Source organism: Artemia franciscana, chromosome 15, assembly GCF_032884065.1.
Source record: "Artemia franciscana chromosome 15, ASM3288406v1, whole genome shotgun sequence".
In the NCBI taxonomy this organism is placed as follows: domain Eukaryota; kingdom Metazoa; phylum Arthropoda; class Branchiopoda; order Anostraca; family Artemiidae; genus Artemia; species Artemia franciscana.
This window is the reverse complement of record NC_088877.1, coordinates 23,455,313-23,468,994: the sequence shown is the minus strand read 5'-3', so window position 1 is coordinate 23,468,994 and position 13,682 is coordinate 23,455,313. Positions and strand designations below refer to the sequence as shown.

Below are 13,682 nucleotides of genomic sequence, written 5' to 3'. Positions count from 1 at the left end.
AACTTTAGTCCTTTAGCTACATACCTGTGCTCTTATTTACATGATCTATTATATTTATATTTATATGATCTAGAACTCTGATGAGAAGGTTTATTAAATCATGTAAATTAGCGTCAGTTAGTGCCACGGGAAATATTTTTCAAATCAACCTTCGAGAAAAGAAAATGATTTGAATTATACAAAATATACTAGAGTTTTTAGATTATTAGGCTTATGAAACAGATTAAGTCACCTAAATTTTCAAAAGGAACATCAAAATTGTTTAAGTTCATAGAAAAAAGCACTTTAAAGTAAAAAGTTGTAAAGAGTCTTTCTGCTCTCGAAACCTTTCTTATCTTACTAAAATCGGAAGTTGATTTTAACAGAATGAAATACTTGCTAGAAGCTTTATACAATGCAAACAGGCAAAAAGAAAGTACAGCAAAAAACCTAAATCACAAGCATTCTATGGGTATAGGCATTCTCACTGATAAGTTTCATTTTTTGAGCAAACTAACAAGGATTCTATTGAAAGAAAATCCATAAAATCAATTTAATTAATATTGATTTTATGTACATATACATATATATATCTATATATATATAAATAAGTTGTCTGTGTGTGTGTGTGTCGAGTGACGTCATGTTTGTCGACTGACGAAATTGAAGACCGGGACATCGGGACACAAATGACGACCGGGACACCGGGACGTAGGGAATATAAATGACGACCGGGACACTCAAAGAGAAAGCGATCGGGACACAAGGAATGTTCGATTAGCAATCACCATCAACAAAGCACCGGGACACAAATGACGACCGGGACACAGGGAATATAAATGACGACCAGGACACTCAAAGAAAAATTACTGACCGGGACACCGGAACACAAATGACGACCGGGACACCGGGGCACAGGGAATATAAATGACGACCGCGACAATCAAAGAGAAATTACAGACTGGGACACCGGGACACAAATGACGACCGGGACACAGGGAAACAACAACAACGGGGACGCCGGGGGGCACAGGGGGATATATAAATGACGACGGGGACATAGGGAATGTTCGATTAGTAATCACCATCAACAAAACTCAAGGGCAATCATTAGAATAATGAGGTATAGATCTGAATAAAGATTGTTTTACCCATGGAAAATTATATATTGCAGGTTCAAGAGTCGGTAAACCTGACAATCTATTTATATGCACAGACAATGGGACAGCCAAGAATGTTGTATATTCGCAAGTTTTACGTAGTTAAATATATATATATATATATATATATATATATATATATATATATATATATATATATATATATATATATATATATATATATATATATATACAGGTGGGACACAGGGACACAATAGGGAATATAAATGACGACCGGGACACTCAAAGAGAAAGCGACCGGGACACAAGGAATGTTCGATTAGCAATCAGGGACACAGGGAAACAACAACAACGGGGACGCAGGGGGGCACAGGGGGTCTTCTATATATATAAAAATAGACATCCGGACACAAATCACGCCCGGGACACAGGGAATATAAATGACGACCGGGACACAGGGACACAACTACAACGGGGACGCCGGGGGCACAGGCGGGATATATAAATGACGACCGGGACACAGGGATTGTTCGAATAGAAATTACAGACCGGGGCACAAATGACGACCGGGACGCCGGGACACAGGGAATATAAATGACGACCGGGACACTCAAAGAGAAATTACAAACTGGGACACCGGGACACAAATGACGACCGGGACACAGGGAATATAAATGACGACCGGGACACAGGGACAGATCATTAGAATAATAAGGTATAGATCTGAATACGGATTGTTTTTCTCATGGACAATTATATGTTGCATGTTCAAGAGTCAGTAAACCTGACAATCTATTTACATGCAACATATATATATATATATATATATATATATATATATATATATATATATATATATATATATATATATATATATATATATATATATATATATATATATATATATATATATATATATATATATATATATATATATATATATATATATATATATATAAGTTGTCTGTGTGTGTGTGGGTCTGTCAGGTGACGTCATGTTTGTGTGTCGACTGACGTCATGAAGTTAGTTGTCGTCATTTTTGTTATGACGGTGACGTCATTAAAGGTATTTAAGACATGCGTTCACAGAGAAATCTATTAATGTTTAACTGTAAAATGACTGATGAACTTACAATGGCAACAGCCGAGGAAGATGCTCAAAGAGTCTATGCCAAAAAACTTGCTGCTGATAGAGATTGTAAGAAAAGAAAGCGTGCCGAGGAATCAAAAGAACAGCAAGAAAACAGGCTTGAGGCTGATAGAGATTTAAAGAACAGAAAGCGTGCCAAGGAACTACCAGAGCAACGCGAAACCAGACTTGCTGCTAAAAGAGAAAGTGAATAAAGAAGGCGTGCCGAGGAACTACCAGAGCAACGTGAAACCAGACTTGCTGCTAAAAGAGAAACTGAAAAAAGAAGGCATGGTGAGGAACTACCAGAGCAACATGAAACCAGACTTGCTGCTAAAAGAGAAAGTGAAAAAAGAAGGCGTGCCGAGGAATCACAAGAACAGCAAGAAGTCAGGCTTGCTGCTGATAGAGAAAGTAAGAAAAGAAAGCGTGCCGAGGAATCAGAGCAACCTGAGAGTTATCGCCTGGAATTCAGGTACAGCCCAGTCGATGATTATAGCTTGAGTAGATGTGTTCAAATTGGGACTATGTCTAAAATTTGTCCCTATTGCAAGGCCTTGAAATTCAATGGTGAAACAATGGGAATGTGTTGCGCCTCAGGAAAAGTTAAACTTCCTCTATTGGCTGCACCACCAGAGCCATTGAAGACTTTCCTTACTGGAACTACGTCAGAATCTAAGCGTTTTTTTATCACAAATCAGAAAATATAACTCATGTTTCCAAATGACGTCGTTTGGAGCCCAAATCGAAAATCCAGATCAATTTATGTCTACTTTCAAAGTAAAAGGGCAAATTTATCATAGAGCAGGGTCTCTTCTACCATTCTCAGGCGAGAATCATAAATTTTTACAATACTAATCTGGCTACATAAAAATTGCTTCGAACGAAATTGTAGTAGTAGATAACCATATTCCATATTCCCCATTATTATCAAAAACATTTAATGCACACATAAACGTTGAATACTGTAACTCCGTAAAGGCAATCAAATACATATGTAAATACGTCAACAAAGGCAGTGACATGGCAGTTTTTGGCTTGCAGCCCAAAATCAAAGATATCGACGAAATCGTACAATATCAGGCTGGAAGATACATAAGCAGTAATGAAGCTGTTTGGCGAATTCTTTCATTTCCGATACATGAACGTAGTCCAGCTGTTGTTCATGAACGTAGTCCAGCTGTTGTACAGAATGGTCAACGTGTTTATTTCTCGGAAACCAACGTGCAACAAAGAGCCCTGAATCCACCGGACACAAAGTTAACCGCTTTCTTTTCGCTTTACAAAAATGATTCTTTTGCAAAAAAAACTGCTGTATACTGAAGTGCCTTCGTATTACACGTGGAATACTAAAAATAAAGTATTTGAACGTCGAAAACAGGGTAAGTCAGTCGACGGCCAACCTACCATCTTCAAAGATACCACGATAGGACTACGCCTGCTTTTGGTGAACTTACCCGGTCCGACATTTTTTGAGTATTTGAGAACTGTAAACGGTACTATGCATGACACTTACCGTAGTGCATGCCAAGCTCTGAATTTATTGGAGAATGACCAACACTGGGATAACTGCATCAATGACGCGTACGAAACGTCAACTCCAAGTCAAATTCGTGCATTGTTTGGCATCATTTTAACAACTTGCTCTCCATCAGCTCCTAGAGAGTTATGGGAAAAATTTAAGTCTAAAATTTCCGAAGATATACTCCGTCGAAAACAGTTAGAGACGTCAGATATGACTTTTGATTTTACATCAGAAATTTATAACTACACTTTAGTTATTATAGAAGATTTGTGCGTACGTATGGCAAACAAACCTCTTCAGGATTTGGGAATGCCTTCACCTAACCGTATCGCTGCTGTTTCGACATGTGTAGAATTGGATCGTGAACAAAGTTACAGTACGAGTGATCTATTGTTGTATGTACAAAATAACATTTCCAAGTTAACGTCGGAGCAAAAAGACATTTATGATACGATAATTTCATTGTGTCGATAACAACGTTGGAGAAATTTTCTTTTTGGATGCGCCAGGAGGTACTGGTAAAACGTTTGTGATAAAACTGATTCTGGCATCAATTCGATCAAAAAATGATATAGCGTTGGCAATTGCGTCGTCCGGAATAGCCGCAACATTGCTGCCTGGTGGAAGAACTGCTCATTCCGCTTTGAAATTGCCTCTGAATTTGCATTCTACAGAAACTCCCACGTGCAATATTTCCAAATCGTCTGGGATGGGTAAAGTATTGCAGCAATGCAAACTTATTATTTGGGATGAGTGCACAATAGCACACAAAAAATCGCTCGAGGCTCTGGATCAATGCTTGAAAGATTTGCGAGGGAAGTCGAAACCCTTTGGCAGCACATTAATATTGCTTGCGGGAGATTTCAGGCAAACATTACCTATAATACCTAGATCAACCCCTTCAGACGAAATGAATGCTTGCCTGAAAAATTCTAATTTATGGGCACACGTAAAAACATTAAAATTAACTACAAATATGCGTGTCCGATTGCAAAACGATGACTCTGGTCAAATATTTTCAGATCAATTGCTGGCAATTGGAAACGGAAAGCTCCCAGTAGACTCAATTTCAGGACGTATACAACTACCTGCTGATTTCTGTAATTTAGTGACGTCCAAAAATGAATTGATTGAAAAAGTATTTCCGAATGTTCTAAACAATTATAAAAATAATAAATGGCTAAGTGAAAGAGCGATTCTTGCACCCAAAAATATAGACGTCCACGAAATCAACAATATTGTTTTGACCAAGATTCGAGACCAGGCAGTCATTTACAAGTCAGTCGACACAGTTTTGGAACCAACTGAAGCGGTTAATTATCTATCTGAATTTTTAAATTCCGTGGATCTTTCAGGGTTTCCACCACACGTGCTACAACTAAAAATAGGCGTACCAATAATACTTTTAAGAAATATCAACCCACCAAAGCTTTGCAATGGCACGCGACTTGCCGTAAAAAAAACAATGGAAAACCTAATAGAGGCCACAATCTTGACAGGGCCTTTTGAGGGTGAGGCTATTCTTATTCCTCGCATCCCCATGATTCCAACAGATCTGCCATTTCAATTTAAAAGATTGCAATTCCCAATTCGATTAGCATTTGCAATCACCATTAACAAAGCTCAAGGTCAATCATTAGAAAAATGTGGTATAGATCTTAATACTGATTGTTTTTCCCATGGACAATTGTACGTTGCATGTTCGAGGGTCGGTAAACCTGACAATCTATTTATATGCAGCGACAATTGGACAGCGAAGAATGTTGTATATTCGCAAGTTTTACGCAGTTAATTTGTATTGTATCTGTCTATCTATCTATATAAAAACGAGTTGTGTGTATGCATGTTTGTTTGTTTGTAAAAAGAGCGTTTGCATATGACGTCATTATTCGTACATAAGGCTTTGTATATGCACAGACAATGGGAAAGCCAAGAATGTTGTATATTCGCAAGTTTTACGTAGTTTAAAACACATATATAAATCTATCTATATTCATAGGTGGTACACAGGGTCACAACTACAATGGCGCGTAACTAATATGGCTCGTAACGACTTACGCGCGCGGGGGGGGGGGCTTGGGGGGGAGCTTTGCGCCCCCCCAACAGCTAGTATATATATATATATATATATATATATATATATATATATATATATATATATATATATATATATATATATATATATATATATATATATATATATATATATATATCTATTCACAGGTGGAACACAGGGACACAACTACAATGGCGCGTAACTAATATGGCGCGTAACGACTTACGCGCGCGGGGGGGCGCGAAGCGCCACCCCAACAGCTAGTATATATATATATATATATATATATATATATATATATATATATATATATATATATATATATATATATATATATATATATATATATATATATATATATATATATATATATATATATATATATATATATATATATAGGAAGTTGTAGAATTATGCCTAATATTTTCACATGGTAATGCAGCTGTTGAAGATAACTTCTCAATAAACAAATTTATACTCCTTAAAAGCCATTACAACAACAATTAGTTTATCAAAGAATAATCTGTGATGCAATCAGAAATTCAGAGGCACTCAAACAAACGAGGACTAATTCCCATCAAGTCACCCAAAAGGCGCTATGGAGAAGAACAAAAGCAAAAGTGGTGATATTATCAACGGCAAGAAATTGCGAAATCAAATAGTCTCTTTGGTAAAGAAAGCCAAAGCTCGGTATGGTCGTGAAACCATGCCCTCCCAATTACTTACTTCAGACCCCAAAAAGTTGCACAACGCTGTGAAAAAAGTGGCCGGCCAAGATTTTGACAGCAGTGTAAAGATCAGTAATGATGGTGGGTCCTTAATCAGTGCAGAAGAAGTGAGTGAATTCTTCACCAGATCTGTACTACCTATCCAACTATTACGGCTCATGAAAAGTCCACCATACTTGAAAAATGTGAGCTTGAGAACAACATAATAGTCAGTGAGTTTGATGTTTATACGGAATTACGGAAGATCAAACCGAATACATCTTCATACCATGGTGAATTACCTGCCAAACTGCTACGTGAATATGCAGCCTTCATAGCATTACCACTGTCCAGCATCATTAACGAGTGTTTTGCTTCTGGCTGTTTCCCGTCACAGTGGAAAAGGGACTATATTAGAATTATTCCAAAAAAGCGCGCCCCTAGTGCATGCGACGATCTCCGCCCGATCTCACTTACACCTTGTTTGGCGAAAGTAACTGAGGCCTTTATACTCAAGTTTCTTCTGAAACAAATTCATAGGCGTATTGATAAATTCCAGTACGGTGGACTTCCCAAATGTAGTACTACAATCTACCTAGTACGGATGTACTAGGTACGGATGACTGCAGGCATGAATCTCCAGAAAATGGGGGCCAAACGACGCACCCTTGGCCTTGTACTTGACTTCTTAACTGGCCGAAAACAAAAAGTCTTTGCACTCCACGAAAACGATTCGGATTCATCCTGGTCAGATACTTCTTGTGGAGCCCAACAAGGTACAAACTTAGCTGGAATAATTTTCCTGGCTGTAATTAATTCCCTGCTTAACCATCACGGCGACCGTTACAAGTTTGTAGATGATCTGTCCATAGGGCTCGCTTACCTGGTCGAAAACACTATCATAATAACACTATAAATACCAGTTATTTGATCAGCTAAAGACCGAATGCTCAAGTCATGATCTTACCATTAACGTAGCCAAGTCGAAGATAATTCATTTCAACCCTCTGAAGCGGAATATAGATATGCCTCTAGTCCCTTTCCCGATTGTGAACAAAATACAAATCTTAGGAGTAACTTTCACTGGTGACTGTAGTTTCAGTGCCCATATTAATTTAACCGTCCACAAGGCTAATACAAGCCTTCAGACACTTACCAAAATGAGGTGTTTTGGGTGTGATACTGAAAGTCTTCTCCATGCCTACATGTGTTATGTTCGCCCGTTGCTCGAGTACGCGTGCCCGGTGTGGGGTCCATCTGCTATCCGCACAGCGTACCTATTACGCGACATAGAGTGCGTCCAGAAAATAGCAACAAGGATTATACTCCGAAACCGTGGCATACCCTATGATCAAGCCCTCGCTAAAATAAATTTATCTCCACTTAAAGTCCGGCTTGAACACCTTATTCACCAATTGGGAAAATTCGTCCTAGCCAATAAGAGCCACCGATCACTACTACCCGAACCAGCCCCTCCTAATAGCCGAACTCGGTTACAAAATAAACTTTTACCCCCTAAAGTACGAACTAATCGATACGCCTACTCATTTGTGCCTTTCTTCACATCAATTTTTAATGCTGAGTTGTAGTGTGTGATTTTTGTTTAAATGTATGATTTTTGTGAAAAAAATGAATTTAGCTGTACTACGATAGTTTTTTTAAATATACCGATCTCTCTCTCTCTCTCTATCTCTCAAAAGGCACGTAAACTTCCAAAATGAATAAAACTAAATTAAGAAGAAAAGAGAAAGTTGCATGTGAAATTTCAAACGGAATACGAAAAATGTTCTCGAAAGACCTTTGTATTGCGAAGAAGTTGGGGTATTGGTCAAGAAAAGTTGAAAAAAAAAGTCAGATAACACTATGGTACAAAAAGCGGAAGCGCAAATTGGTTCTATTTTGGAGTTTTTTCAACTGGTTTTGTTAAGCGGGAGGGTAATACCACATCCAGCAATCCAAAAGTTTGGTGTAACAAAGTGAATCGAAGTTAAACTATAAAAAATCCTCATCATTTATTTTACTTAACCATGTTTAAAATGGATTACCCGCTGAATTTTTTTTTTTTCATTTGGCATCAACTTAATTTCTACTGAAGTATTGAACAAAATATTACAGTCTGAAGTAGGTTTATTATAAGAAATTGTGACAATCAACCGTTCATATGAGCATACTGGAATCTTGAATTGCTAGCTTATTTTGCAATGAGTTGAAACTCATGAATATTATTTAAATAATGAGCCATGGCTGTTATCAATACGATTCACATTGCAATGAATTGGTGTGACGGTAAAAAACGAAAGCACTTTGAATGTACTAATAGGAAGAAATAGCTATATTAAAACAAAATTAGTTAATTTTATATTGAACCGAAGACAAATGCAAAGAGAACTCGGTCCAAAAGACACGTTTTCACAGTCTTCCTCTTTCCAAGGGAGAAGAGGGGGGGGGGGTTGCAACCCTTCATACTAGCACCTATGAAGAGGATATAGTTAGATACTTACTTTTGGGATTTCTATTGTAGTAAAGATTAAGTAATGAAAGTGAAAAGTAGTAGTTTTCACTCAATTCTTCCCCAGAAAGTTCCACTGGAACATTTTCTGCGGGGTCACTAGTGACTCAATAGCATTTACTATATTACCTTGTATTATTTACTATTCGTAAGTATTTACGTATACTGGGATTATTTAAATGGGGAAGATTGGATAGTCGGAATTTTAAAAAGTAAGTGTAAAGTGGATATTAAGAATTTGGGGAGGTACACACGAGCAGCCATGCAGCACAGAGAGAGATTCTTCGAGGGTGGACGATAGACGCTACAAGAAAATAATGTTGAAAGTTATTTTATATGGTGTGATTGAAGCGTGTTCTTTGTTCTTTTTTGTAGCCATGATCCATGTAGCTTTGAAATATTCAAAATATATTGATCACGTGTGTGATATTTTGTATAATTATGTGATTCTTACGGCATTATGTGCCTTTTTGTTTTCTTTTTGCAATTGTTATGCTGACACTGCCCATGGTTATAAGGTATAACCGAAACTACAGCTGCCTTACTTCCTCAATAGCTAATAGCCATCTGTAAAATTTTTCATCATTATTGAGCCACCTAGACGGCTAACTAATCTGTAAAAGATTCTGTAAATTAAAATTAAAATCTGTAAAAACTTTCATCAACACTGAGCCATATTGATGGTTCAACAGCCATCTGTAAAAACTTGAAGAAAATTCAGGAAGCCGATAGTCACTTTTTGCTGGAATTTAGCATATACTTAGCTGAAAGTTGAGCCTAAGGACTTCCTGGGAGCCGCAAAATTTTCCAGTAGGTCTATTAGTATTGGCAATAACTCTTTAGACAATACACCGCATACATAATGTCAACAAGTAAAGCTTTTGGCAATCAGTCGAAAACTTACTGGGGATTTAATTTCACATTTCTGCATTGGTAACATAAAAGATTACTGTCCTTCGGATCTTTTCACATATTACCTTTTCTCTCGGGATTGAGAGGGATGGGGAGGGGGGAGGGATGGCATCGTGAGTGCCTATGGGAAACTGCCTAACCCCTTATCGGCGTCTATGCGTGGGATGTACAAAATTAACATCCAGAATGAGCATACGACCATACCAGCAATATTCCTGTGTTAAATAACTGCATCACTTTACCACACAGCAGCCTTGGAAAAATTTAAAATGAACGCCTGATTTAATCTAACTTATTGTATAATTGGAATAAAAAATCAGAGTAAAGCACAATAAGAAAGAAAAATAGCGAGATTTATCCCTGTGCTATTTTCCGAATTCTTCTTATAAATAAAAGGTTGAAATCATCTGGCTTTCCAGCAGTACCGGAAACCTATAAAAGACAATTAAGAATAAGTTTCTGTTCAGATATATGCACCATATATCTGTGAAGCACCCAAGCACTGATTCAACACACTTATTTCAAGATAAAAAATCATCAAAAGAGGTAAAATAACAAGGCATCATTAAACATTTTAGCAATCAAGAGTTTACATTTAAAGAAAAATATTTTTTTTTGCATTTTGAAGCTACCAAACACAATGTAATCGGCTCGGTCGAAAAGTTCACATGAATATACCCAACGAGATATGACAGCAGATGCAAACCTACTGTATTCTCCTTAATTTGAAAGAAAATGAAAACAAAATTAAAAGATTATTTTAATAGTTCTATTTATAAGTACATTTGTACTCAAATCCGCAAAATTCTGAATCAATAATTTCTTAAGCAGAAAAGCTTTGAAAAAAAAAACAAAACAAAAACAAATAATCCTAAAATTAGCATTGAAACTATGTCAACTAAGAAATGAATAGAAATTAATCCAGAAATATCTTTAATAAAGTTCTCATATACAAAGCAAGCTTAAAACGAACAGAAATTATCACAAATAAGAAGACAGCTACTGCCCTTTAAACCCCCAATACGACAGATTATCATTTCTCACTTTACCAAAAAACGATAAATATTTTATTCGTCAAACATAAAAGATTCAAATGCTAATAAAGTATACAAGAAATAAAGAAATAGCTCCTTGAATAAATACCCTTGTGACTTTAATTTAACTTTTTGAAAGGATTTTTTTTTTATTCCATTACATTTAAAACTATAAAAAGAACTTCGATAACAATACATACTGAGCCTGAGAAAATTAATATAATTATGAAAAGAGGGAAAAGCACCCCCAAAAGGGAAGTAGTATCGATGAAAATAACATCATCGTTTCCTGCATATCCCAGAGCCCTATAACAGATGTTTCCAGCCTCTATATACAGAACTGAAAAATTTACATTTTCCCCAGAAAGATGTTTATTGATGCGTGTTAATTTTTCTCCCAAAAAGGGTAGCGTTTTGAACAAGCGGTCGTAGATTATCGTCAGTGGTTATTTTAACAGAAATTGGAAGTTCTAGCACCCCTTTTAAGCAAAACTAAAGATCACACCATTACACAGTAGCGTTTACTGTAATCTCATGGCACAAAACAATTTTGTCCCAAAAAGTACCAAACTGCGATAAAGTTAGCCAAACAATTTAGAACTATTGAAAAGCTATCTATGTAAACACCTAGTTTAAAAAGCGATAATACTGCACGGTGGAAAATTCAGGCGTAAAGGCATACGCAGTCCATGCACAGCAACGGTTAACACAATATTACTTTTAAACTTCATTTGACTGTGATGATATATTTAAGGCTTTATTAATTTCTGTAGATTGGTGTATAGTTGTTCACAACCCAGTAGGAAGGAGGGCAAGTACGGATATGTCTTTAAGAGGACGAGGTTGCTGAAGTCCAAAAGTGTCTTTCTAAGCCCTAGAATTCAGTATAAATTCTTTCACTCGAACACCAGCAGGAGGAGGAAATTACTTTCTGGCCTCTTTTCATTCCAAAAAAATGAAAAATCTAATTTGATTTCTACAGAGGTTACAACTTCCCTCTTACTACAGAAATATTTTAAGAGTTATATCGAAGAATATTTTTATATGCTTATCTGAAACGAGGGATAGGACGGAGGAAATAGTTTAACCCCCTCCCCCCCCGAAACAATATTTTTCTAACTACAGCAGATTTTAACTACAATTGTATGATTCAATAGAATCTGCCTTCTATGATTATTCTAAATTTACAACAGCCATTAATTATATATTGGCTCATTAAAAGCTATTGGCCGAAGTTAATTTACTATATAAATTAATTTATATAACCTCGTTCTAGGTATTAATAGAATTCTGAGCTTTCTAGTAGAAATTTTGCTCGAAAAAAAAGATTCCCAATCAAAATAAGGATAGTTATAAGTCAGTTAAGATATATTTTCAAAACCTATTCATAGATTTCAATGAGACGTGACCGGTATAGAAATGCAAAGAGTAGTACCGACCTTTGAGGCTTCTTCAACTTGCTTATAGAAGGTCTCATCTAGATAGTGAGTAATATCTTCTTTGAATCTGAAACTTGCATCGAAACTAATATTCAGGCGGGAAGCATCTGGAATATTCAAAGAACGTACATGCAACTTCTAATCGAATTTGGCGGAATTGTCTCAAACGTTATCAATTTAACAGCATACAAAGTAAAAGAGAAAATGAAATTTATACTCTGCATTTTAAAAGAAAAAAACCCAGTTCGAACCTCCTACGACATACCAAAATAGAACTAGAATTAGATACTATGGATAACATGAAGGTTTCTAGCAAGCGCAAAACTACTAACCTCCCTAAAAATATAGGGGCTACGGGTTTCAATAGAATAACAAGATTTTTGACCCCCTCCCCCCAATAAAAAGAAACAAAAATAAAGCAGACACTTAAAGTTCGACACTATCGTGGAATCCTAAAACATATTGTGCGTGAATTTCAATTAAGTTTACGGATATTTGACCTTAAAGTACTGTCTAAGTAATTAAATTAATGAGAAGACCATATACAGCTCCCAAGGCTATACAGAAGGGAATGCAGAAAAAAAGAAGGAAAACTGAAAAAGAAAACGAAAAACTTGAGAAGAAAACAAATGAGAAGAAAAAAGAAAGACTAAAAAGGAAAATTTTGAACAGCCACCAGCGATCGCCCACCGAAAACTAAACAACGACCAAGTGCCATTCGTAATAAATAATTCAAATATACATTTTCAGCTTGTGCCATAGATATCCACCGCATAGAGATGTTTCTGAATCCTATTTATACCCATGACAACGAAAATTTGTGACTTACATGAGTATGTTAGTCATGAATTAATTAAAAAGAGATAGAATTTTTTCTTTATTTCTCTTGTTACTATCTTTGTTTCCAATAACGCGTCTATAAAATTCCCAAGATAACTGATCCCATTAATATTATTTCAAGAATTAACAAAATTACCAAAATAAAATTATCCTCCAGGACTGCAACTAATGACTTTATAAAAAGACATGCAATTAAGCCTTAAAAAAATCTTTGAAATTATACATTTGAGAAACAATTATCACCATGTACTTCCTCGAAGAACGCAAAAGATTAAGAAAATGCATGGTTAATAGACACGGTAAAGTGACAAGTGACAGAATTTTACGACAGAACAGCAAGTCTCAACATAGTAACGCTAAAATGAAATAGCCGACTTGAGTGCATCATGTTAGTACCAGAATAAAATAATATAAAAAAAAACTATTTTTTG

At 36.1% G+C, this 13,682-nt stretch overlaps 1 protein-coding gene across 5 annotated transcripts in view; it reads right to left on the bottom strand.

The window, feature by feature from the left end:
- Positions 1–10,219: 10,219 nt before the first annotated feature.
- The window catches only part of LOC136036202 (nuclear pore complex protein Nup205-like), a 378,694-nt gene continuing 375,231 nt past the window's right edge, over positions 10,220–13,682 (bottom strand). For all 5 annotated transcript variants that reach the window (XR_010619661.1, XM_065718287.1, XM_065718286.1 and 2 more), the window contains 2 exons: positions 12,412–12,518; positions 10,220–10,370 (listed from right to left, as the gene is read on the bottom strand). Coding sequence is in view for 4 of the 5 variants with exons in the window: in XM_065718287.1 (XP_065574359.1) it covers positions 10,293–10,370; positions 12,412–12,518 (185 nt within the window). In the remaining variant the exon portion in view is untranslated. The remainder of the gene's footprint in view (positions 10,371–12,411; positions 12,519–13,682) is intronic.